Genomic DNA, 26,831 nt, shown 5'->3' with positions numbered 1-26,831 from the left:
AGTAGTAACCGCAGCAGCAGCAGCATCTCTTGAGGAGTGAGGAAGTCGAGGGAAGTGCAATCTTTCCAGCTTTCAGCTGAGCCAGTGTTGTGGATTAAGTCTTCTTTTCTAAGCCAGACTACAAGAGCTCATCCTCAGACTCTGTCGCACTCCCCTTCTCTTTCACTCTGTCTCTCCGCCTGGCACTGCCATTACAGGCAGTATTTACATGGCACAGTGGGCAGCTCTGTTTGTCTCTCTTTCACGCTCTACCTCATCATCCCTCTGAACTTTACTCTTTTACCTTCTTTAACTGTCTCCTTTTTCTCTCGTCTACTACTTTTCATTTCTTCCATCTCTCCTGCTCTTTCTGTCATGCCCTCCTCTTCCTCTCTTCCTCCTCTCCCTTCTTTCTGCTGTCTCAGACACAGAGCACCAATGTGCAGGAATTAGCTGTTAGCATTAGCTGTTAGCTGTCTGCGTCTGTATCGAGAAGAGGGCTTTTAGGGGTGACCCCCGTCCACCGCCATCCTCTGGCGCCCACCGCTGACCTGCCCCCCACCCACCCACCACTGCAGGGTGGGATGGGCAGGGGCTGGGTGAGTTAGCCCGGGGCTCGAGGGTTAGCAACAGGGCAGGCGATGCCAGAGAGTAAAGGACGAGAACAAGGAGGAGGTGGAGGTGGAGTTGGAGGTGGGTGCTCGCGGGGCAAGTGGAAGCTGAGGAAGGGAGGCAGCCGTTCAGCCATCCCGGCACTCTTCACCATCAATGAGGAAGAGGAAGGGCAGAAACGGAGAGATGCTCGCAGGAGGAAGAAAAAAGGTACGGAGGGAAACTGACTGGAGCGTAAGGTGGAGAGCACAGTGAATGTGTATGCTGTGGTACTTCAAGCAGTTTGAGCTTCATTTAAACCATCAAATTGTGTGCATGTGTGTGCTTTAATATCTGGGACAGAGAGATGTGTGACCATTGTCTGGAGAGTCACAGGAGAAGACAATCTGAAAAACGATCTGAAATTGAATAGGATGTCAATGATGAATACGTGTGCCAAGAGCCTGGATAGCAGATGTGTGTGTACTGTGTGAAAAGTCCTCTTAACCCATCAAGCTCAGCCGTCTGGAGACAGGTGGCTGACAAGTCTGATGAGAAAGCACAGTGTGTGCATGTGTGTGTAAACCAGCTGACGAGGCGAGAATGGGTCAACACAAGGGCAGCAGATGAGAGCGAAGGTGCAGTCCACTTCACACGTGTATGTGGTTATAATGCATCAGTGAGCAGAGCAGTCAGTCAACAGGACAGCGTGTGTCTGCAGTCACAGCAGGTAGAAATGTGCTGATCTTCTTTTGCTGTTTTCATTTTATCCCAGAGCTTTAAAACATCTAAAAGCAGTAGATTTGCTTTATTGTTTTTGTACTAGAGCTGTCCCGGGCACCAGTTTTGGGGCATCAAAGCTTTGTCGAGAAATATTTATGATTAATCCAAGCTTTGAGAGCGGGGAAGAGAGATGAGAGACCAAAGGACATTTTTGAAAATAATTAGACAATTAGCCTCTTTATTAGCGTGCAGGTCGCAGTAACATCAGCCATAATAGCTAGAAGACAGTATACTTTGCAAAACGGCCAAGCTACCTGTTACCTGCAGTTTTCACATGATTGGCCAAGTTGGTTGTAGATCTGCGACAAGCCAGTTTCCTCTACCATATCTGGCACTGGACTTTTTTAGGGGATCGTCTTTGTAAATTTTCTAACTATTCCAGACGCTTGACGTTTTCCAACATCTTGTGAGCAAAGCTGTCAGCCTGTCACGGGGGGTCAAAGTGTGTGTCACAAAACTAGGGCCCTCACTGAGTTTAAATGTCCTTGTCTGAAAATAACTTAAAATTAATGGTGATGCACAGTGAATTTTGTCTGATTACTATTTCTTAGGGGTGGGAACCACCATAGGATCCACGACATGATATGATCCCGATACTTAAGTCATGATACAATGTTTTTGCGATTTTAAATTTGTTGGATTATGCAATATATTGCGATAAAATATATTGCGATATATTACCTTTTTTCAACCGTAGTTAAGCTAACATAAAGTTTTCCATCCCTTCATCTCACCTCAGCCAATTTTTTGCAGCAGTAAAATGTATCTAGTGGACTGAAAAGCAATTAATTATATTATTCTAGTAGGCTACCTTAAGTTTAATTTGTAATATTTATAATTTATATAATTAAAAAGAATCCACATGGTGCCAAGTTTCTTGAAAAGAAACAACTTTTGCCACACAAAAATATTGCGATACTATGCTGCATCGATTTCCCCCCCCCCCCCCACCTCTAATATTTCTCTATTTATGGGCTACTCTGGAATTTGGGGGGAATGGTACGGAAAAACAAAGAATTTAAATACTGATTTGGACATTGATTACCATGGCAACGATCGAAGCTTCAGGTCAGCCCTATTATTTACTTAATTATTCATTCATTTTATTGCTTTTCATTCAGGGTTTATGAGAGCTGCCGTTGTGTCGTATTTCCAGGGACAGTTGGTTTCAGTAACCTGTTTCTGTCTGATTTGGGATTAGGACCTGAGGAATTAGTAGAGAACTAGAGTAGACAAGCTATGAGCAGTGTTTTATGGGTATTGAAGTACTACAGACTGAACCTGTCCGTCACTGGATTTGTGGTGTGGGTAAATGTGGGTCAACCAACAAGAATATAGAGAACAAATTGAGCTTTTAAGGGTCCTTTAAATGGACTTTAATCAGAGAATGTAATACTGAAATGTAGTCATGTTAAGTTAGCAGTGGTTGGAGAGGTTTAGTTTAGCACCATTTCATTTGTATTTTGTGTCTAGTATTCATCCATTACATCTGTCTTTTTAAAAGGTGATAGGAGAACTAAGGAGATAGGTTGAGAGAGGGTTTGTTTGACTTGAGGAGACAGGAGGTTGATCAAATATTAATAATGACGTTCTTATGATTTCCACTTTATTTAATTAGTCTAACCCAGCTCTAAGCAAACCTTACTTCCTGCTAAAGTAGTTGCGGTTGCAGCCGCTGCGTGATTGAAAAAGAACAAGACAAGACACAAAGTAGGTCACTTTTCTAAATAATTACATTTAGTGTAAGACATGATTCTCGTACTCTGCCGTCTCTTCATGGGGCGAGCATGTACGGCTCACTTAAACCATAAATAATAGAGGAGAACAGACAGAGAGAGGGGTGGATGAAGGGATGATTGTGGGCTCCTGCAGCAAGCATCATTTCAAAGTATCAGGTGACTGTTAAGTTTTCTTGATTTTAAAATGACAGTCACATTGTAATACTGTCTTTACGGTGTATTAAATATGCCAAGTGTAGGTGTTATGTATGGAAGAGGCTAAATAATTAGCAAACATATTGTACAGTAGTGTCATTATGTTTTTAAATCCAAACTTTACAAACCTTATTCCGGTCGAAGTATATTTTAGCAGCAGATTGCAACGTCCCACATGACCTGACAGGGTTCTGCATGATAAGGTTGCTACATATAAAGCCCATAGCCTGTTCGTACACCTTCGTAACTGAGCTGAGCCTTCTATGAGAATCATTATATTAGCCATATTCCCTTTAAGGCCCTGACACACCAAGCCAATGGTCAGCTGTTGGGTCGATGCAGGGCCGTTGGTGACGGTTTGTCGCCCTAGTTTACTGCAGTGTGTCCCACATCACTGGCTCTAGGTGGCCGTTTCCAGCCAATTTAGCATATTGAATTGGTGTTATAGACAGGGGAGCCTATGGTGAATGAAATCACTCTGATTGGCAGTTCAGCTCTGTGCACGAGAAGAGAAAGGGAAGTGAGGATAGCAAACAAATCAGAATCGGTTTTATTGCCAAGTAGGTTTTCACATACAAGGAATTTGGCTTGGTGCATAACAACGAATATAAAAAATATAGAGTAATTAGAAGCATAGATATAAAAAGGAAATAATATAAACAATTAAATATAAAATCTGAATGCAAATTAGAATAATAATAGAATATAAAAAGATGGAAGATGGAGAGAAACTGTTTTTGTGGCGTGAGGTTTTGGTCCTGATGGACTGCAGCCTCCTGCCAGAGTGGAGAGTCTCAAAGAGTTTGTGTCCAAGGTGAGAGGGATCAGCCACAATCTTTCCTGCACGCCTCAGAGTCCTGGAGGCGTGCAGGTCCTGGAGGGAGGGCAGATTGCAGCCAATCACCTTCTCGGCGGAACAGCCAAATCAAGAGGGCGTGATGTCAATACAAACCTAACATTAACTTTATTTTTCTAACTTTTCTCTTAGTTTTGGTTTATATTTTTGTGAATTATTGGACAGTTTTACATTTTTTGGACCTTGGAAAATCAAATAATCTGAGAGGTTGAACTAAGGCCATATACCTGTGGCGAGGCATCACAAATAGAGACTTCACAAATTCCTTTATTAGAAAAACTAGAGAGAAAAAAACCCTTAAGATTATGTTTTTAAGCCATTGAGCTCTTTAGCAGAAACGGTTCATAACTGCTTGTGTTATTGTTTTCTAGTTCAAGGTAATTATCATTTTTTCGTTCAATATCAGGTTGTATTGTTATTGTGCTAACTGGCTAACTAGCATCTTGGAACCATCCTGTCTGTCTTCTGGTTTTCCTTTTTGACAGACAAATACAGACTACCTCTGCCTGCTGGTATGAAGAGTTATTACCCCCAATGCAAGTGCAGAACGTATGTGTTAGCTGGCTGTTGGCTGCAGTCTTTGCGGTGTGTTCAAGAGCAACTTTTTGGCCAACACGCAGGCGACATGAGGGGATGCAACAGTTGGCCTTAGTTGCCACTAGTTCTTTGATGTCGGTTTGGTGTGTCTGGTGCCTCTTTACCAGCACGGAAGCTAAGCAGTGTACTGCTATAGACGCTGCGTTAGTTCGGATCTGAAAGCCGCTCATTAGCATAAACAAAAAAAACAGTCGAGGCAGCGGTAGACCAGTGATTCCTGTGTGCTTTGAGGTAAAATGACTGTTTTCGTCAAAGTCTGGTGGCTTTGGTCAGTTTCCCGTCAGAAAGTGCTGTCTAATGGCAAGGTAAAGTAGTAACAGCAGCCATTCACGCTCACATTCTCACTTACGGACAATTTAGAGTCACCACTTAACCTGCATGTCTTTGGACTGTGGGAGGAAGCCGGAGGACCTGGAGTAAACCCACGTTGACACAGGGAAAACATGCAAACTCCACACAGAAGGGCCCCAACTGGCCCACGAGTTCAAACCGGGAACCCTGGCTGTGAGGTGACAGTGCTAACCACTGCACTGCATATCAGTTTGAGCGCAAACTCTGCATGTCAAGAAATGTCGATGGCAAGTTGCTCAACAAAGTTTCTTTTATTATGACAACTCCTTAAAACATCTTGTAAAAGAGATAGCAAAAGTTCAGTATTGGACAATAGCAGCGTCTATTATTCGAGACTCTTTCTGTCAAACTTGTCGACAAAAGCCTTGAAGGGTGACTTAGATATAGCTCCTGTCATCTGAGCTGAAACCTGTACCTGCCATTTGCAACCAACGCAGTGCCACCCTCCTCTCAGGCGCCTGTTATCCAGGCCTGACTGCCAGTCTTGGGGCTAAAAAGGAGGACTCCCGCCCCCCCTGTCCCCTTCGCCTCTCTGTTGGCCGGAGCTTAGCGTTTAGCCTAGCATTAGCAGCGGGCTAATCCTCTCAGTCTGCAGGGGAGGCAGGAGCCACACAGCGAGCTCGCCTGCTACCCACTGGCCCGGACAGCACAGCATTAATCGCTAACTCTGACCATTTAATCTGACTGGCAGTGAATGCAGATAGATTGGGGGTGGGGAGCGTCTGCACAAACACACACACAAATACACACACACACAAACACACACACTTCAGCACTAGGGTAGGGAGGGGCAGATTAAACAGTCACACTCTCCCTATGTCTCACTCTCCGTCTCTTTTACACACACACACACGCATAAACACGCACACACATGGACAAAAGGATGGGGGTTGGAGAGTCGCCACAACCTGTCTCACAGTCAGTCAGCTCTCAACAGCAGTGACACCGACTGAAGCTGACCCCTCTCTCTTTATCCCGTCCTGCTTCCCCCTTCACTCTGCAAAAAGTTGAGTTTTGGGTGGTCTCTTTTGGATTCTCTTCTTTTTGCTTTTTCTTTCGTCCCCCTCACTGCACCATGGACTTTGGATGTGAGCTTATCTTCAGCTGTGTAGGATGTTTGCAGGAAGTAGGAGCATTGATTCTGGCCCTCAGATCTTACTAGGCGGAGTGGGACGCCAGCCAGGGGTTCAACAGGTCTCATCCTGGCATTGACACCCCTGGAATCATGCACCAAAATCCAGGTAAAGACTTGTGATTTGATCTCAGGGCGCCTGCGTATTTAATCGATAGATCTGCAAAGGTTGAACAAGGTGCAGGTGCAGTCTGTCAGTAACAGGATGGTTTCATTTTGGCTCTGTACTAATTTGAGGTTTAAAGTACGGCATTCGGTTTTAAGTTAAGAGTGTTTACATCCACTTTAGGTGAGCATAAGAAGGGGCACAGGTCCTACATTGATATGGATTTGTATTCTTAAAGCTGTTGTTTCCTGTTAGATCCAGTGGTGTGTTGAAATAAAGCTAAAATATCTCAAACATAGAGGACTAAACTGCCCATCCTGGGGATTTGTCTGGTTCTCTTTCTCATTAGAGGACTTTGCATCACCTCAGTATTGTTACACCTTGTATTTGTGAAGCCCTCTCTAGGTGCACCAGGAGCTAGCACTATGCCCCGAGTAAAAACGGTCTTTGGTGTGTTTGCGAAGGATTGTTAAATGGCTGTCTAGTGTGCACAAGCAAATATACTTTCTGCTATTGGAGGTTTGTTTGTTTAATGACCTCGACAACAGATGGGTGGCTGAGAGATGCAGCAGGAGCAAACAACTGCACCAGAAATAAGTCCCTCACATCACGTGCAAAGCTGTTAAAGCATTGCATGGGGAAAATTAAGCTTGGTTAGCGATTCATTTTCAAAGTGTGGGAGTTGAACACTGCATTCAAAGCATTCATCTCTGAATTGGAATACCCGAACTTCAGCCCTGTGCTGCTCTGCTCTGCGCGCAGCATCATCTGCAACTCGGAGCAACAGGATGCCCTTTGACCTCAGCTGACCTCTTCTTATATGCAGGATGACCCCAGTTTGTGGCTGTCTGTGTGTTTGGTAGGCTCTGTCTGGGAAGCTGGACTATGCAAAGCCACATCCATTGATATTTTAAGTTCGGTCAAAGTGAGACTGCTGCTGCATTAGGCCTTGTTTTAGTCCAACTCAGTACAGTGTGTGAAGAGCAAAGCTGGACTGGCTGGATGTCTGGTTAATTTTGCTTTTGATAGACCGACAACCATTAACCGGTAACTAAAAAATGCAAAGTGAGGTGAAACACAAGAGGCCTTTCCTTTTAGTCCCCCTCTCCATTGACTCAGTGAGCTTTAGCGCTGCATTTCAAAGCACTATCCATTTAGAGGTGGTGAATTTTTTTAATTAATTTTGTGTTGTAAATGTTTTGCCTTTTATGTTATTTTCTGTTGGCTTTTCTGACAGACAGCCGGCTGGCTGCATTAACATGCAGAAACATAATGCCCACTGGCCTCCCTCCAGTCTCCACTGGTTAGCTAGCCCAGGTCAGGTAGGAGCGAGCTAGTGGCACCCCTCTTTCACAACTACCTGTAACAACATCCCTGTGGCAGGACAGCATTGCTGCAGAAACATGGTGGCCACCCTGCAGTCTCACCTCAGGTAGCTTCAGTGAATAAGCGGCTTCATTTTGTGGTGCACAGTGCAGTAAACTGAAGAGCCGGAAATTTAATCTGTAGACTAGGGGTGGGCGATATGGCTCTAAAATAATATCACGATATTTCAGGGTATTTTTGTGGTAACAATATATTTGACAATATGACAAATTAGTAAAAAAAAAAATATATATATATTATGAATTTAAGAACATAGAATTGCAACAAAATAAGTGATATAGTTTTGTTTGCCTTCAAATATTCAGGAAAAACTAAAATGATCTCTCATTTCTTTAGTTTGTGAACAACAACAGTAACTCAGAGTGAGATTCAGATTCTGTATACAATATTAATAGTTCAACAAAATAAAATCTACCACAAATTACACATTTAAACAGCTCCCATGCATATACTCATAGGGCTAGTATTGTATCATACACACATGCAAACACACATCTGACGTGGCATCACTCGACATCCATTATCTGTGTCATCACTGAACATAGTGTGTGTCATATTTGCAAATACTTTGATAAGGGGACATCTGGCTGTTATTCAAACTACATTGGTAAAATATCACAGTAATATGGGTGTCTTGTTCACCTCCTGTACTGAATGCTTTAATACACACGCCTGTTTTTATTGCTTTTCCTCTCTGTTAGTCATTTATATAGTGATGTATCATGTTACTGCTTCCCGCTGCAGAGATCCTATCTCCCCACAAGAATCACTTACATCCCTGCTTCTGTTGGAGTAGATGTAGATTATACTGATCAATCATTTCAATGCTAGCTGAATGCTAGTGCTCAGATAATAGAATATGTTATAATTTATAATTTATCGTGACTCAGTCAGTCTCTTTGTCTCCATCTTGTTCTCTTTTACATCTTTGTGTTTCTGTGCCAGACGTTCTAAAGAAGAAAATTGTTATTTGTGTGGTTCAGAGCATTCCCAGCTCTCTTCAGTGAAGTGCTCCAATCCAAGCTGTCAAAATGAGGAAAGTGGTTCAGCCCTTTAGGCTGTCACCACCGGCTGATTATTGTGTAGTGGCCCACTCAGCTTGTCAGAAGGTCCACTTCATCAGTCACTTGAAGTTAACTTCCACAGATGAAAAGAGCTCCTTATTCTGTCCCCGAGTGGGTCTTCAATTCAAATTTATGGTCATGTGGCATCTTGGTGGAAGTTGCTTATGGTGCCTAGCTAAAACCCATTCACAAATCTCCAGTGTAGTATTTGGCTGCAGCACATCATGCTCCTCTCTCAATGAGCTAATCTTTTACCTCAGGAAAATTACTTCAGGGGAAGGAATACACTGACTAGACGTTATTGTAACCCGGCCCAGCCTTTCCTGTCATACAATAGCCATTATAAAACCAGTTCCAGGGCTGGTGCACCTGAGGCAAGGTAAACCTGTTAATACTTGTGTACACACCTCTGCTGATGTCCCATAGACTGGGAAATGCAATACCTCTGCAGGTATGACCTCATGTCTTTGTCCAGCATGTCCTTTGTGAATTACCTCAGAATATCTCAGTGAGTTAGGGTGGAGACGGCATCGGCAGTTTGGATTTATGAGAGTTTCTGCAACATCCCACATCACAGTATAGAAATAAGTGAGAAGCATCATGCTTTGTTGTCTTTGTGTTGGATGCAGAGGCACGACCATCCAGAAATGCACCCATTTTGTATGTTATCAGTCACTGAAATAGGCATTAGTAGTAGAAATATTTGCTATAGATGTAGGTTAGAAGGCTCCTATGACACTGACTTGTACTGTATATTCCGATAATTAAAACGTAGCTGGTAAAGCTTTACATTTCATTACTTTCCAACATGTGGTCATGTTTAGGTGCAAAAACCTTTTGGTTGTGGTTGGGAAAAGATCATGTTTTTGGCCCAAAATACCCCAATTTGAAGGCACAAGACCCGCTGTAAATGCAGCGACAGGTTGCCAAAAAACATCTACTTTAAGGGGGCAGAAATGGAGCTGGAATTGCAGCACAGGTTGCTAAAGAACACCCACATTGGGGACAGAAACACCATCAGAAATGCAGTGACAGGCTGCTAAAGAACACCCACGTTGCGGGCAGAAATGCCGTCAGAAATGCAGTGACAGGCTGCTAAAGAACACCCACGTTGGGGGCAGAAACACCGTCAGAAATGCAGTTAAGAGTCTCTAAAGAACACGTACACTGGGGGCAGAAATGCAGTGACAGGCTGCTATAAAGTATACCCATGTTGGGGCAGAAACGCTGTCAGAAATGCAGTGACAGGCTGCTAAAGAACACCCACTTTGGGGGCAGAAACGCCATCAGAAATGCAGTGATGGGTCAATAACACCCATGTTGGGGCAGAAACGCTGTCAGAAATGCAGTGGCAGGCTGCTATAAAGTATACCCATGTTGGGGGCAGAAACACTGTCAGAAATGCAGTGATGGATCGCTGAAGAACTCCCACTTTGGGGGCATAGACGCCGTCAGAAATGCAGTGACAGGTTGCTAAAGAACACTGACGTTGCGGGCAGAAACGCCGTCAGAAATGCAGTAAAGAGTCGCTAAAGAACACACACACTGGGGGCAGAAATGCAGTGACGGGTTGCTAAAGAACACTGACGTTGCGGGCAGAAACGCCGTCAGAAATGCCGTTAAGAGTCGCTAAAGAACATCCACGTTGGGGGCAGAAACACCGCCAGAAATGCAGTCAACAGGTTGCTAAAAAAATACTCGTTAGGGGGCAGTAAGGTTACCAGAAATACAGCGACAGGTTGCCAGAAAAAAACACATTTGAGGAACAGGAACGCCTCCTTGTCTTGAGAATGAACAACCGCTGTTGTTGTTGTTCGTTGGTCTTGGACGGTTGTCTGCAGCTTGGCAGCCGTCTCACCTAAATGTCATGCTACCCACCATAGCCTCCACCTCCTGATAACAAAGGCAGCTCGTAAATGATTAATATGACAAATACAAATTAAATTTTAGGTAGTCAACTAGGATGATATAATCAGTTTCTTCTTCATACACTTTGTTGCTATAAAAACATGGCTGAGGTGAGATGAACAGATGTTGACAAAGTTTTCTATGGGGACGTAATTTACAGTTGAAAAAAAGTAATAAATCGAAATATATCACAATTTATTTCATCACAATGCCCAGCATATCGCAACATACTTAAAATTGCAAGTGCACTAATTTTGTTTGATGTCTGAAGTATTGTGATTCCCACCTCATCATATACATGTCATCATTTAACAGGAAACCTGGCTGTGTAATAGCTGACAGTGGTATTCTAAACATGCTAGTCGGTGTAACAGGAGCCTTTTAATCTATATCTATAACACTAATAACCCGCATTAACACCTTTTTGGATAGAGTGATGACATTTGAACCGGGTGAGAAATTCAAAAATTGCTCAGAGCTGTTGCAGATGAAAAAAGATTCTCAAACATAGTCACTGTAACAGTGCAAAGTCCTCCACTGTGATAAAGAGCATGAAAGCAAGTAAAGGTTACTAACTGTATTTTGAGTTAAGACCCCTGACGAACATACCATACTGTTTATTTTTATAGAAGAGGCACAAAAATGTTTGGTCCATCCAAGGTCTTTAATCTGCTTAAAAAAAATTGTTGGATTAACTTGTGTCACTAAATTGTTTTGTGACAGTTCCTAAGATGCTAATAAAATATGTTTAACAAAAAAAGAAAAGAAAGAAAGACAAAATTCTCTGAATCCAGCTTCTTAAATGTGAATATTTTCTGGTTTCTTTACTCCTTTGTGACAGTAATCTGAATATATTTGGGTTGTTGACAAAACAACACATTTGAAGACGTCATGTTGGGCTCTGGGAAACATCTTTGGCCTTTTTTTATAATTTTCTGATATTTTATTGACCAAAGAACTAATCGAGAAAACAATCGACATATTAATCAGCAATAAAAATAATCATTAGTTGCAGCTCTATCCAAGGTGCACTTGAGCTTGTTCTGTAAGGTGTTAGAGTCTACCTGTAGCAGTGAATATGAAACCTGTACTTTGCTCCTCTCGTCCACCGCAGCATTAATTACCCCGCTGAGCCAACATGTCATGTAGGTGAGGAGATAAGAAACTATGTAAAGAAGAGTACGAGAGGGAAATGTAGGCTAGTGTGTAGCCCGTGTTATTTCAGGTTGAGCCTCAGTGTCGTAGTCTGTCAGTGTTGTCTGGGTCAGGGCGGCTGATTTAGTTCAGTCTCCAACTTTCTGGGACAGATTGGTCTCTGTGGAGTCTCTCTGTCTTCTCACACACACGGAGGTGTTGGAACAGTTATCTTGCACGCCCACAGTATACAGTTATGTTAGTTAGTCTGAATACTGTTTATCTTTGGATCTTTCTCTAATCAAGCCGGCTTTGTATCACAAAAGTGTGCAAGTGTTGTCATATTGGAACATGTGGGACAGGCTCATCTGTTCAGCCCAGTGCTTTAAGCTCTGTGTCTGTGCTCAGGAGGCTGACCTGAGAGTGCTGAGTCACCCTGAGCCTGATAGTGCCATTAATCAATAGCCTGGCTCTGAGCTGAGTGGAAACACTGCAACACACCGGGAACATTTGAGAACACAGCAGTGGGACTGTATATATTGTTTTACCTCAATTTGTTTCCTGTCGGGCGGCACTGCAGAGGCTGTACTGTAAGTGCTGCCAGAGCTATAGCTTGAGAGTGCAGAGGAGGCAGCACATGCAGACTGTCAGGTTGAAGGTAGTTTATTTTAGATTTGTTTTGGCACCACCTTCTTATCTTGGTATTAGGGATGCCATTAATATTGACACATCATCGATAATGGCCGATACTGGCTTTAAAATGAAATACCGGAATCTACAGATACGACAAACCGTTTTTTTTTTTAAGACAAAGAGATAGACTCTTGGTTGCTCTGTATAACCAAACGTAGATCAAAACCTTGTGTCAGGTTCTCATGGAGAAAGGGAAACATCAGGATACACAGGAAGGCACTCCAAAAATATATAAAACGAGGAAGGAAGTATTAAAAAGCCTTTATTGTCGTGGCTAAATCGTTTAAAGAGCCAACATGTTTCGACCACTGCAGGTCAGGGCTTTAAAAAGTTTTACAAATTTCTTGAATCACCACAAAGTAAAACACCTTTAGAAGACAAAATGCTGTGAATTATTATTTCCCTTAGGGCTTTTCACATTTTAAAGGAAATGTTCTTTATAAATCAGAACATGCTAACACAAATACATGGTCTTAAACCAGGGTATTACATGAGTAGGCCTACTTAAATGAAAATACATACAAAAATAAAGATAAACTGGGGTACAGGCGTACAGATAAAGAGGTATATTCAGTCAGAGGATTCAGAGAACAAGTTGCATAATTTTCCATAATATATGGATGTATCAGTGTCAGTTATCGGCTAAATGAGTTGTCATATATCGCCAACGAAGCCAATGTCGTGTGTCCCCACTTTGCATGCAGTTTTCCACTCTTGCTTGTTTTTATTCAAACATCACTCACACAGCTATTCTGCTTTTAAAGCATACATTACTATGTGTCTGACCACACTGAAAGGGCACGTTTTTCGGCACGTTAAATGCAGAAAAAAATTCCGCTTTTTGCCTTTTATTCTGAAGAAGACAGTGCTTCTACGAAGCTGTTTACGTTGCTAATAAGAATAGATATTCCTGTTTACATGCAGCCCTGCATACTCTGATTAACGTCCCCTAACATGCTGTCAATCATGTCAAAATATAAAAAGTTCAACAGCTGGAGTGGCTTATCATTTTGCGTCTTTGCATCAAATTAGGATTTTTAAACATTTTCCACTGGTGGCGGACTTGTTCAATCATGCAAAGGCAGCCTCCCTCTTAAATTCCATCAATCACCATCTTGAAAAAGTCGACGTTGTGATATTTTACACATATCCAAAACCTGTTGATATTCAAGTCTTTCATGCGACGTTACATGTTATGAATGCACTGAATACATGAAAAACAAAAGAATGCTCCTAAAACCTGAATGTTATCAGTATATCTTAATCTGAAGAAGCCATAGAAGGCCTATTTTAGAATATCAAAACTGGTGTTTACATGACTCGTATCAAATTCAGACTACTGTCATATTCAGAATAATAATAGAATATTAGTGTGCATGTAAACGAAGTGTAAAAGTATGATTTAAGCAACAGGTGAGAGGAGAGCAGTAACACAGGCAATAAGGCCTGATTTACCTGAGCAAATTAACACCTGCCGTCAAATTCATATCACAGTTATTTATACAAACCAGTTGCTAACTAGAGAGAGAGATCTGAGTGTGCAGAGGTGAAAAGTATTAAAGAAAGACAAGGTTGGTAGAGCGGCTTTTTGTGGGTGTTTAGTGACATGGTGAGGAAACTGTAGCATCAGCATAGGTGCATCACTGGGAGTGGATTTATGAAGCGTTCAAGACTGTTTGTTCAACACTGCAGTACCTTTCCGGATTTTCCTCAGGGAGGATAGATACTATGAAGATTGTGCTGAATCAGTGACAGTGTTTGCCCTTTAACTGTAATACTGTACAAACCTGGCAAGTTTCCAGGCCAGCGGGAACGGATGCCAAGCCAACCACAAACTTTTTAATGCCAGATATCCATTCATTAGAAAAACATGATGTGATTTTTATTTGTTGGGGACTCTGCAATGCTGCTCCGAAATGTGATTTATGTGCACTTGTTTCATTTGAGCTCTGTGTGAGTCTTATGGACTCCTCTCTGTTTCTCTGTGTGGCATCCATGGCGTAGATGGGTGAACACACGTAGAGCACAGGAGAGTTGATGTTCCCAAGTTCCCAAAAACTAAAGATGGACAGATGTCAGTTGCCCCAAATGTCTGAATATGAAGCTAAAATATCTGCTTCTTTTAAACACACAGCCCAGCCTCAGTTTGGCACCAGTAGCGAGGATGCTTGCGGCTCTCCTGCTGACACAGCTGCAGAAAGACAGGCTTTGTTATATCTTGGCTGTCAGGGAGGAAATACTCCTCCTGGCTCTACAGGAGCGGTGCAGGAGTAAATAAAAAGGTGTAAACCACCCCCCAAACACCCCAAAACAGTCAGCCAAGGGGAAAATACTATGAGTTTCACTGATTTGTAAAACTTTAATTACAGCTGTAGATGATTACGAAGCTTTTTGCAGTGATGGATCTTAGTCATGTACGCTTCACCTTGTTTCCCCTCTCTGCGTCTCTTCATCACTGACACCTCTCTTGGTTTGTCTTTCTTTCCAGCGTCTTACTCCCAGTATAAATCGGAGGATGGGGATGGCAGAGCGTCCTCAGCCACCCGTCCCAGCTCCTCGGGCTCCGGGCAGACCTACACTCCCACCTTGACCCCGACTCCCACCCCCACCCCGACCCTGTCTCGCACCACCACCAGCAACAGCCCCAGTAACAATGCTGCCACCAAAACAGGTAAGGCACCTGGCTCACAGGGGAAAATGTCTCTAATGTTTTAACAGATTTAATGAGACATAATCTATTATTAATTCAGGGTGTGTGTTCATGTGTCAGCACGGTAGTTTACTCTGCTGTTGTACGGTTGTTTGTGTTGCAGACTCGTTGCTCTTCAACAAGATCGACGAGAGACAGAGGTTAGCCCGTGAGCGCCGGGGGGAGCGTGAGAAACAGAATGGTGTGTATTCTTTACCTCTGTGTGTGTGTGTGTGTGTGTGTGTGTGTGTGTGTGTGTGTGTGTGTGTGAGTGTGTAGGAGACATCCCTCACTTTCTGTTTTGTCCTCACCGCAACATGTCATGACTGAACTCAGCTGGTAGCTGTGGTGCCCGTTTCTCTGGTCGTTACATAAAGTCCAGGCTGAAGCCAGGCACCCCCCGTTGCCATGGCACCACTGTTACATAATGGGTCAGGCTGTGGGACAGGGTTTAAGAGAGGCTGGTGTTTTGATGGTGTGTTTTTGTAAGAGTGTGTGAGTGACATACCGCAACAGATGTGTTAAAGGAAGTGAGTTTCCGTGTATGTTTTGTTACTGTAGTGTGTTTGTGGTGTTGTACAGTGGTCATACGTCCGACCCCAGCTGAGGGGCCGAGGGATTTGCTTTGTGTTGAGAGCTAAAGCCTCGTCACATGATCTACAGCTGACCCATCATCACACTGCTGCTATAAGCCTGTGTGTGTGCATGTGGCATGTGTGTTTGTACACATGTTTGATTTCTTTTCTTTTTTTTTCAGTGTATGAACACTCATGCATGTGCCTCATATCATTATGAACTCTGTGTGTGTGTGTGTGTGTGTGTGTGTGTGTGTGTGTGTGTGTGTGTTTGTGTGTGCGCACAATGCCTCAGCTCTGAAGGAGGCCCAGTGGCAGGCACGTGAGGAGCGAGCCAGGCAGCACTATGAGAAGCAGCTGGAGGAGAGGAAGAGGAAGCTGGAGGAGCAGAGGATAAAGGAGGACAAGAGACGGGCCGCTGTGGAGGAGAAACGACGGCAGAAACTGGAGGAAGACAAGGTCTGACACACATGGTGCTGCACATACTCAGGGCCCTCAAAAACACTAAGCGAGCTGACATCTCTGATATCGATATGTAGCTTTGGGGCATGATTGACAAAGGCTGCATCCCCAATTTTCTTTCAGCTGTTGCTAGGAATCTCTAATAAACCTGCAGCAGATGATGGCAGTGTTCTTGAGGTCAAATAGTTAACAAGGGAGTTAGCGATGTCGCTCGGTCCCAGCCCATTTAGGGCTTTGTACACAAAGACGAGGACCTTTGAAACAGGAAGCCAGTGCAAAGCAGTTAAAAAACATGCTATCCTTTTGTAAAAGAAAGTGCTTCACATCTGAGCTTCACATTGCTCTGCTCTAAATTTAGTCATTAGTGTCGAAATCTTCCATTTTTTGGATGACTTCAGGGTCCAATAATAACGTTCATTGTCAACTCAACATTAAGTAATACGTAGTTTCCCTCAAAATTCAAGTGGGATTTCTTAATTCAAAGGGACGCATATTATGTGTTTTAACTTCTTGTGATTATAACCCAATTTATCTTATTTTAATACATGTATTTTTTGGGGTTATCGCCTTATTTTGAAAAGCGGATGTAGTTGTTTCAATGCATTAACAGGTGGTTTGACCAAAGAGATGTAAGCGACAACTAGCTTGATGTCGAAACATCAGACGCTGCCTCTCGACCACAGGAGAAGCACAGGAGGGTTTGATCCAGCTGGGCTCACTGGGAAAAAGACTGCGGTCGAGCTAACGTTAGCTGTCATTCGCATCTCTGTGGCCAAACCATATATTCATTAATTCATTCATTCAGCACAGGCAGAGCAGAGCAAAGCGTGGGAGAGTAGAGTGGATGATCTGGCTGATTGTATCGACTGCACAGATGTAACTTTGTACACCTGATGTGTGTGAAGGAGCTGAGCCCTGCCCTCTGTGAAATACCAACACAGACAGCAGAGGAAGGAGCAGAGTAACCATAATAGTTTTTTTGTTTGGCTTATGTACTGTGGAAAAAAAACACTTAAAATGGTAGGGAAAACCAGGAATTTCACATCCTAAACACTCGTGTGCACACCGTCACTACAAGATATGACTGCAACACCATTCTCATGGTCCTGAACAGGCTAATAAATATCAGTTTTTAGTGAACCATTAAACGCTCTGTGCCCTTTCCCTCTTTACTGAGTTGGAGTTTGACCTTTACTGCCAGCTCCTATCTTCTAACCTGAACTTATTTCCAGTTTTTACCCCCACACTGTATCGTAGACTGCAGAGAAACATGGAAAGAGTGTGTAGCAATGTTGCGAAGTCACCCACAGATTTCTGACGGGATGTATTGAAGCTATAAAATACAAAACTTGTCAAAGTCGTGGCTGGAGATGAGGTGAGAGGAGCATGTGGAAACCACCATGGCTGAATCTGATAAGCTGAGGCCGTCTGTCTCGAGCAAACACACCCCAAAGCATACAGAACTGTGTCACTGCTCCAAAAACATCCTCAAAATTTACCACCAGGGTCAATAATGTGTATGTTCTTTAAACTGTAGCGCCTTGTGGCTGCGTCGTGATCGTACTTGTTCACATACTTGCCCATGTACTGTGTTTGTTACTGGAGGATTCTAGCAGAGGCTGTCACTTCCTGAGTACCATAAATTCTCAGGACAAGTCTCAGATAAACGTTTTGCTTTCATTTTGAGCCTGTTGCATGAACACAATGTAGATTTTATCTGTCAGACACTTGTAAAACTGCTGAGCTCATTGCCATAGATCAAACATACGCCGCAACTGTCCGTTAAGAGCGTGTACAGTTCCAGTCTGTCAGCAGTGTTTGCATGTCAGGGCGTTGTTGTGTTTTATGAATGCTAATTATGTATTGTTGTTTCCGTGACTGAAGGCTCGTCATGAGGCGGTGATGCGTCGGACGATGGAGAGGAGCCAGAGAGTCAGACAGAAGCCCAACCGATGGTCCTGGGGAGGGGCGCTGCACACAAACACTCCCAGCACGCCAGCCGGTACGTTCACACACCACAGACCCACACACAGCACCTGTAGAGAGTATCGGTGCTTTCATGCGTGTTGAATACTTGTGATATCTCATCTCCCAGATGTCTGACAGTGTGTCCTCTTGTGTAAATATATCTGCCTGCCTCTGCGTGCCAGTATTGTTCTGCCATGTTTGTATTTGAACTTTGCAGATCCCCTGCTCTCTGATGTTACTGCTGACTCACACCCTGCTCTGCCCCTCCCTCTTTCTCTTTCCATCTCCCTTATTCTCACTTACACTCACTTCATCTCTCTCGGATCTCCTCTCTGCTCTTTGTCTCTCTGCCATTGTCCTCTCCACTCCTGGTCCAGGTTTTGTCGAGTCGGCTTTCCTCTATCCACTCGACCTTGCTGGACTGGAGCACATGCAGGGTGCTTTCAGTCTCTACCGCAGATACGGAGTCACCTCCCAATGTGAATATTATAGCAGCCAGCGTTAGAGCGCTGGCTCTAGCAGTGTAACCGTACAGCGCCGTTATAGCAGTGGCACTAGTGTAAACGTAGGCCGATGTGAATGGCATGACTAGTGTGTGTTGTTTATTTGCATGTAGCAGCACAGTTTCATAACTTGAACGTGTATCCCAAGACACAGGATCATTTATTCAAACCATTTTAGCTCCATTTTTAGATGACGTCAGACCCATTTAGCACTAATTCATTGTCTAATATTTTTCCCCTGTTAGCAGCGTGTTGGTAGTTTCTTCATGTCTAACGTGATTTAACCACAATAGACTAGATTAACCCTTCAAAGAGAGATCACTGACTCCAACTCTCTCTTTCCTCCCTGCTCCACATGCTCAATATAGCACTCATTTATCATGTCTCTTCTTTGTTTCCAGATGCTGACAGGCGGTCAGTGTCCACAATGAATTTATCCAAACACACAGACCCTGTCATTACCAAGCGCCTCTCCTACTCCTCTGCCACACTCCTGCACTCACCTGACAGAGGTAATGGAAATGAACCCAAACACACATTATGTCATTCATGACAGTATCCACTGCCTTTGGCTGTGTCTGATGTCATTTGTGTTTGTTGTGACTCTTGTGACTACGCTCGTTGTTTTTGTTTTATTTACTAAATGAGATATGGGGGTACAGTGACACTGAGATGGAGGAAAAACAGAATTATACATCTTTTAAAAAATAGTTTGACATTTTGGGAAATACACTTATTCACTTTCCAGCTGAGAGTTGAATGTGATGTGGTTAATATGAAGCTACAGTGAGCAGACAGATCATTCATTTTCTGTGAGACAGACAACCATTCACAGCTACGGCCAATTTAGGCCCTGATCACACAGGATGCGTTTTAGCAGCTGGAGGTGCCTTTTTGTAATTGCTTTTAACAAGAACGAAGCTTGCTGTCCGTGGTTTTGCGTTGCAACGCACCTTGTGTTATTACAATCTAGGTGCCTGGTGTTTTTGCCAGACCGCTCTGAACACCTCGAGTTGAAAAAACTTTAACTCAGAGCAGAAAAATGCCTCACGTCATCTCCGCCTTTTCTTAATTCGGATGATTCGAGAGGCGGGCCTTCTGTGGTGGTCACGACAACACGTTTACAGTTGGCAAACAATGAAGGAGAAACTGGTGGTAGCGGTTGCCGGATACCCAGAGCTATTCGGCCCGACGATAGACAGCAGGTTGTCAAACTGCCCCTGAGTCATCCTAAAATATGCCTGGAGACAGCCATCATTGAGGAGAAGCTCCTGGACCAACTGGTGGTGCTCCCCATGATCCACCCTCTTTTTTAGGGTCTCATGTTATTAACTACTTCTTTTTTTTGTTTGTTTTGGGGTTTTTTGCGTCTAAGCAACCAATGAAATCTTGCCAACTAATGACCTTTCTGATCGAATAAGGTTTGGTCGACTATTAAGGGGCGGCCCTAGTAATTAGTGAGTTTTTGACTTGCTCACAGGCTTATTTCATTACCTTTGGAGTAAACCATTCTAGCTGTTTCCCCCTAAGCGAACAAGCTCTCTGCTGTATCTTCATATCCACCAGACAGATATAAGATTAATGTCCTCAACTCTGCATTAAAGTGAATAAGCATAATTCTCAGAATCTCAATCTCCTCTTAAAGTATATATGTATTTAAGTGCGTATTTAACCATTAGATCATGTACTCTTTGATGTCCGTATGTTGCTGACAGGCTTACAGATGAGAACAGCCTCCTCCCCTGTCATTAGCAAAGCTCAGTCCAAACCCCGCCTACACCAGGGAAAGACCAGCCAGCACAAAAACACAGGTGTTTTCTGGGAAATTTTTACAGCTTGGTCCCTCATATTAAATGTTACACACTGTGTCTCAAGCAGAAAAGATCATGGGCTGGAAACTGTGTAGGAATTACAGACATGGGTTAGATGCATTTTCATCGCAGCTTTGAACCTGGACGCTATTTATTTGATAACTGAGTAAAGAATGTAGAGATCCTACTGTACAGAATAATATGATCTGCAATATTTACTACACAATCATCAAATGGCATGTACCATGTATGTGCATGTGTTTGCACTTCTCTGTGTTTCATCAGAGGGATCAAGATTTTTCTCCCCCCTCTAGCGTGACCCCTTTCTCTAATCCTCTGGAGGATAATCTTTTTGTTTTTGTGGGAACACTGTACCGCTGTTTTTATCCCAGCTGAAAAATGAACACCCAACATTTCAACAATCAGACATTTCCACATATATATATATATATATATATATATAGACATACATGCCAGGACAAACTTCACATACTAAGCGCAAAACAAACTCTGAAAGCGCTGCGTTCCCTGAATATAAAGTGGTGTAGATTAGAGACTCAGGTTCCTTTGCACAGTTTCCAGCCCAGCTGTATCTTTGTCCGTCACCCTGAACTTGCAAGCTTGTGCTTCATTATCAGAGCGAGCTGCGCTGCATGTTTGATAAACTGTCCTTTGTCTCTGTTAAGTGGCAAATCAGGTTATCGTGAAGATTAATTACTTGTTGCATTGTCCACGTCTGCTTAAAGAGTAACTTCAGTATCTCTCAACCTGGGCTCTATTTTTCCATGTTTCTGTGTCAAAGTGATTAATGGGAACAACAGTTTTTGGAATTGGTTCAGAGCTGAGCGAGACAGGCTACAGCACCCTCAATTTAGGTCCAGTGAAAGTGCTTGTTTTTGTCACACATACCCCTTTTCCACCAAATAAGCTCTGGTTCTTGAGCCTACATCACATACATCAACTTTTGCTGTGAAAGTATTTTAAAAATGTCAATTCAAATGAATTTTGGCAGATGTGTCGTAGTAAAGCTGCTGGATTTTGGACACAACTGCCCCCCTGTCCTTGACCACTAAAACTAATCTGCTGTTCAGTTAGATAGTTTGCATCTGAACGCCTGGTCGAGTGTGGCTTGACGAGGCTAGCTGCTAGCGCTAGCATCGGAGGCTGTGCTAGCTCGGACCTAAATGCTTTGCGCTGAGGTGATATTTCAGACTTTAAGTACTCCGATGGTATGAAAATTCCTTACAACAGAGAACGGTGCTCCTATCAACAGTTCCATCTAGGCATTTCTTAAACGTAAATGTCCCATTCATGGGGGCCCACCAGCGTCATCTCATCTGCCTCCATTATGTAACAAAACCACTGCCTTCAATGACACACCAGGTTAAAGGGCACCACGGAGCGTGATTAATCAGCACTTTTCTTAATGCGTTTCTTTTACTGTGATTAATTAATCAAAATGAACATGTTATTTTGACAGCCCTAGTTTTTATCCAAAAACAAGCATGGACCTACTATTAATGAGACCACTGCACACTCTCAGGGCCTGTTTATACGCTTCCGTATATTTCTGAAAACGGGTATTTATCTTTGCATTTGCACCGATCATTTACTCGTAACCGGCGTTTTTCTTGACGAAAACGGAGATTTTCAAAAATGGCTTCTAAAGTGAAAGTTTTTAAAAAAAATATCCGTTTCTATGGAGACGTGTAAACAGAATAGACGGAGATTTGGGAAAATGATGACGTTGCAACCCAGTTCGTGCATGCCCATTAGGCACCCGGGAACCACAACAACAATGGCGGATATATGCCGGGTTGTTTACGTTTTGTTAGCACTTTTGGGACTACTTACGAGCTTACAAATGAACTTAGCACTGCTGCATCAACATCACCACTACATCAGCGCAAAAGATGTCTGCTGTGCCCAATATTAGTAAGTGCGTAGCAGCTAACTATGCTACATCAGGTTAAAATGTAGTTTATCATTGTTTTTATCACTATCGCCAAGAGGAAAACAAATCACTGTGCATACCCAGAACGTTCTTCTATGGTGTATCGCCACCTACTGGCCTGGCATGCTAACTGCAGCAAAAAGCTGCCGTTTTTGCACTTTCTTGTAAACAGGGGTATCGTTTTCATAACTGATCGTGTAAACCCAGAATTTTTTTTTATACGTGATAAATAAAAATCTGTTATTATTTGTATCAGTATCCGTGTAAACAAGGCCTTAATTTCTGATGCTTTCTCACTTAAGGTCTCTGTTATTGCCCTCTCCATACTCTCTTTCCAACCTGTAGAGCAGGGAAACTCACCTTGCTTTGCCCCAGGGGCCACTTATGCAAAATTACAGTAGACCAGGGGCCATCATATTTACCAGTGTAAGAATTGTCTGTTTTCAACCTCTCAGCGTTTACTGTCCTCACTTGTTTTTGCTATGAGGCAAATCCAGTCGCAGTAGCCTCATACAGGTCAGCTGTATGCAGGGGCGTTTCGCCTGGACCTCAGTAAGGGTGGTCAAGAGATTCTTCTCTGGCATTTTTCAAAAATATATATAAAAAGCTCTGTTTCAATGCTTTATTTTATGCACTCTCGCACCTTTATTTACTTTCAAAGGACAAAAACATCCTAGTGTGAATCAGTTTATTTTCATTGTGAATTACAAATAATGGTTGGCAGGCCAGAAGGCCACAAGTTGTCCATTTCATGTTGGTGGAATAAAGTATGACAGGCTGAGATTATTATTCTAAGTTGCTGACAACATTATCGAAAGGATCACGTAAGAGGTTGACCTTTTTGTTGAAGAGTAAGATCCTTTTTGTTTAACCAGAAACAGCCCAGAAATCACCATCATCAAATCCGCCAGACCCGTCCTTTAAAGTCGACAGGAACAAAATAAAACTCACAGAAGCCATCTTGCTTTGTCTCTCCACTGTTCCAACCATTTGCAACTCTGGTTTAATTGAAATAAACCCTTAATTCACCCAGTTAGATGTGAAAATATGCTGCGTCTATACACGCTAAAACTACTGTTTCTTTAAATGGAGTTTGGTGGGTTTGGTGATGGTGATATCTGGGCTGTTTCTGGTTAAACAAAAAGGATCTTACTCTTCAACAAAAAGGGATCCTTTCCAAAATGTTGTCAGACGCTTATAACATCTGAGCCTTTAGCGGCAGGCTGACACAAGCACTTTTGGTACATTGATGGTGCTCAGTTGCTTGTAAGGATTACACTGCAGCCATTTTCACGGCTGGCAGCTGCAGCAGTCTCTCTCAATACTGGACCAATTTCAAAAATGTTTATCAGGTAAAAAAACACCGAAGTTACCCTTTAATAAGTGACGCATTATATGCAGTTTGCATGTACATGTCTACCCAGGCACTGGGGACTCTGCATGGCCAAATGCTTGTTTGCCAGATTAATTCATAGATTTCTCAAAGCTCAAGTAAAGACTGTTTCTGGAAACGCAGGTGCAATACGTCCTCTCTTCTGCACTGTTTATTTGAAAGCTCTCCCTCCCTGTGTTTGCTCTTCACTCCAGGCTGTTTGCTTCCCTTTGTAATTAACAAACCGGTGCATGCAGGTGAAGGTGTGACATAGCAGCCTGTGCATGGTTACGACTTCACTTAAGCTCTCGCCTCCACTGTTGTGCAGTGCGAGGGAAGGAATGAGAAACAAATACAGTCATTACGCATAATTTTTAATCTGCTTTGACCGATCGCTCAGGCTAATCAGTGGGCGGTCAGTAGTTTAAGTTGTTATCAAACCTCAAATGTTACGTGTGTGTGTGTGTGTGTGTGCACTTAGGCCTGCGCCGTCTTCCGCTGACGCCATGGGAGAGCAATGTGGTGAACCGCCTGCAGCAGCCAACGCACTCCTACCTGGCTCGCAGCCGCAGCGCCATGAGTCTGTCTGGAGAACAAGCAGGTAATATACACACATCCCACGTAAAGACCCCTCGCAGCTCGTCCGGTCAGTAGTGAGTGAAAAAGAGGATCTTTACCTGGGAATCACCGCTCTTAGAAATATTTATGTTGCTTTTATTTTGGCCTCTTGACCAGAACAGTTTCGGATGTTAATCAGATTTGGCCAGACTTAAAGCATTACACCGTCTGAAACTTTCCTCACCAGCCTGTATCAGGCACACAAAGCTCACACACACACACACACACACACACACACACACACAGGTCTAAATAAGTAAGCTGTTCAGGAAGTGTTCTCCTATTGATATCATTCCCTGTCTCCTGCTGTTGTTACCACAGCAACAATGGCTTTGGACAGATTGTGTGTGTGTCACTGCGTCCAAAATCGCATACTATGCACCACATACCCGATGTGTGTATTATTGTGTAACACACTTTTATGTACACAAACAGTAGTATGAATCCTTTCTGCTGCACTGAGCTGTAAATCAGCGTCACTTCCTGAGAGCGTCCTCGATGGTTAGAGATGTGTAACCATGGTAACCTGCGCCAACCTCAGCTTCACTGGCATCTGCAAACATGATCATATGACAGAGGATGTTGTGCGACTGACAGCCCACAACAGTTGTTAAAAGGCCACGTGACCTTCTTTGACGGCCCTGTTTGTTGAAGTGCGCTACTTTCCCTGGCAGTTCACATCATCTTGTTGAGACTCGTGTGTGTTTCTGCCTGTGTCTGTTATGTTTGTATTGCTGTGTTTTTACACTAACATACACAAGAAGTCTCTCGCATTGACCCACACACAACAGACTTTAAGTATTTATTTTGCTTTCCTCGACTCTGACACACGTCTTCAGTGTGAAGGTGCACTTTAACCTATTGTGTTTTGTGTGTTTATCAGCATGCTCTCTGTCCTCTCTGTGGTGTCGGGTCTAATGCATCCATAATAAGTAGTTTATTCTGAGTGAATGACTTTCAAACTAGAGATGCTTCCAACACTGGGACTTGTCATAGTCGTGTTTGGTTTGTCAAACCACTCCTATTATGGGACAAAGTGAATGGATGGTTTTCTATATTGTGTTGTGGTTTATAAAGCTGTCACATTTTTTTTTCTTAACTTCTAACTCAACTAAAACCTTCTTTTAAAAGCATGACACTAATTTCTTTGACATGCAGTTCCCAGGTGATGGTTGCAGTGTGCTGGTAGTTGAGCTTGTAGTGAGTAGCACTAACGCCTTCTTTCTCTTCTTCTCTGTTTCCACCAAACATCTTTTTCATTCCTCTCCACCCTCCACTGATTTTCCCAAACTCACACCTTCTCCTTATTAACTCACCTGACATCCTTCTCATTCCTTCCTCTCCGTCCTGATCTCTCGCTTCACACTCCTGTGTATCAAACCTTTACTCATCAAACCCTCACACTGTCCCGATCCACACCTTCCTCGAAACACTCCGAACTTCCCACCTTGTACGTCATCGTAGCCATGCCTGTTTGTCCTCGCTCAGTGTCCTGCCACCCCATGGGCTCCATGTCCTTCAAAGCCCTGCAGGCCCAGCCGCTTCCTCACTGCCGCAGCCAGGAAAGGAGCCTCAGCAGGGGGACGGTGTCATCCTGTGCCACAACTCCCCGCAGGAGGACCACTGGCACCACACAGGTGGGTCACAGCATCAGCCTGCATCTGTGTTTGACTGAATGTCAGAGGTGGGACCGAGTCATTGTTTTACTCGAGTCTTTGAAGTCATGTCCCAAGACAAGACAGTCAAGTCCCAAATCGTGACTTTTGAGTTTCGAGTCATTAACAAGTCGTAATGCGCTTCTTAACTTTTGTATTTATTTGTTAAAACAGGTTTGTTAAAAAATTATTTAGCTTTTAAAGGAAATGACCACTTTAGAATGAAAATACAGACAGTACTTACTGACCCTCATGCCGACAACAAGTCCAGTGTAGTTTTTTAATCCACAAAACTCGTTCGGGGTATCGGAGGATAACAGCTAGCCGGAATAACAGCTACACTTGAAGTGCATGAAACCCACATTTTGAAAATGTAATAAAACTCCGCTAATGCATTTCAAAAACGTCAGAACGGCTCATCCGTCGTAATCTAAGTGCCCTGAAGAGTTCTTGCATGCAAAATTGACTTGAAAAGACGTAATTTACTCCACTTTTATAGCATAGAGTGCTGTGTTTACATGGCAGCTCGCATGAGACTAGCTGATGGCTAGTGGTGGTGCTAGTTCCTGAGTCTCGTGCGAGTTGCCATGTAAACACAACAGTGAGAAATTATGCTATAAAAGTGGAGTAAATTACGTCTTTTCAAGTGTAGTTGTTATTCTGGCAAGTTCTTATCCTCCGAAATCCAATATTGTGCATCCCTTATGGAT

General features: G+C 43.2%; 1 protein-coding gene across 5 annotated transcripts in view; it reads left to right on the top strand.

The window, feature by feature from the left end:
- The first annotated feature begins 612 nt into the window (after nt 1–612).
- The window catches only part of map7b (microtubule-associated protein 7b), a 33,788-nt gene continuing 7,569 nt past the window's right edge, over nt 613–26,831 (top strand). Inside the window, exons 1-9 of one of the 5 annotated variants that reach the window (XM_050059105.1) lie at nt 613–801; nt 15,003–15,185; nt 15,328–15,405; nt 16,074–16,237; nt 18,125–18,242; nt 19,113–19,223; nt 20,427–20,522; nt 24,330–24,449; nt 25,931–26,103. In XM_050059105.1, the coding sequence (XP_049915062.1) occupies nt 621–801; nt 15,003–15,185; nt 15,328–15,405; nt 16,074–16,237; nt 18,125–18,242; nt 19,113–19,223; nt 20,427–20,522; nt 24,330–24,449; nt 25,931–26,103 (1,224 nt within the window). In that variant the 5' untranslated portion in view covers nt 613–620. Of the gene's footprint in view, nt 802–5,933; nt 6,333–15,002; nt 15,186–15,327; nt 15,406–16,073; nt 16,238–18,124; nt 18,243–19,112; nt 19,224–20,426; nt 20,523–24,329; nt 24,450–25,930; nt 26,104–26,831 lie in introns of those variants that run through there. The other 4 variants (XM_050059106.1, XM_050059109.1, XM_050059107.1 and 1 more) reach the window with 4 other exon arrangements.

The sequence above is a fragment of the Epinephelus moara genome, chromosome 12 (assembly GCF_006386435.1).
Source record: "Epinephelus moara isolate mb chromosome 12, YSFRI_EMoa_1.0, whole genome shotgun sequence".
In the NCBI taxonomy this organism is placed as follows: Eukaryota; Metazoa; Chordata; class Actinopteri; order Perciformes; family Serranidae; genus Epinephelus; species Epinephelus moara.
This window is presented reverse-complemented; position numbering and strand designations above follow the sequence as displayed.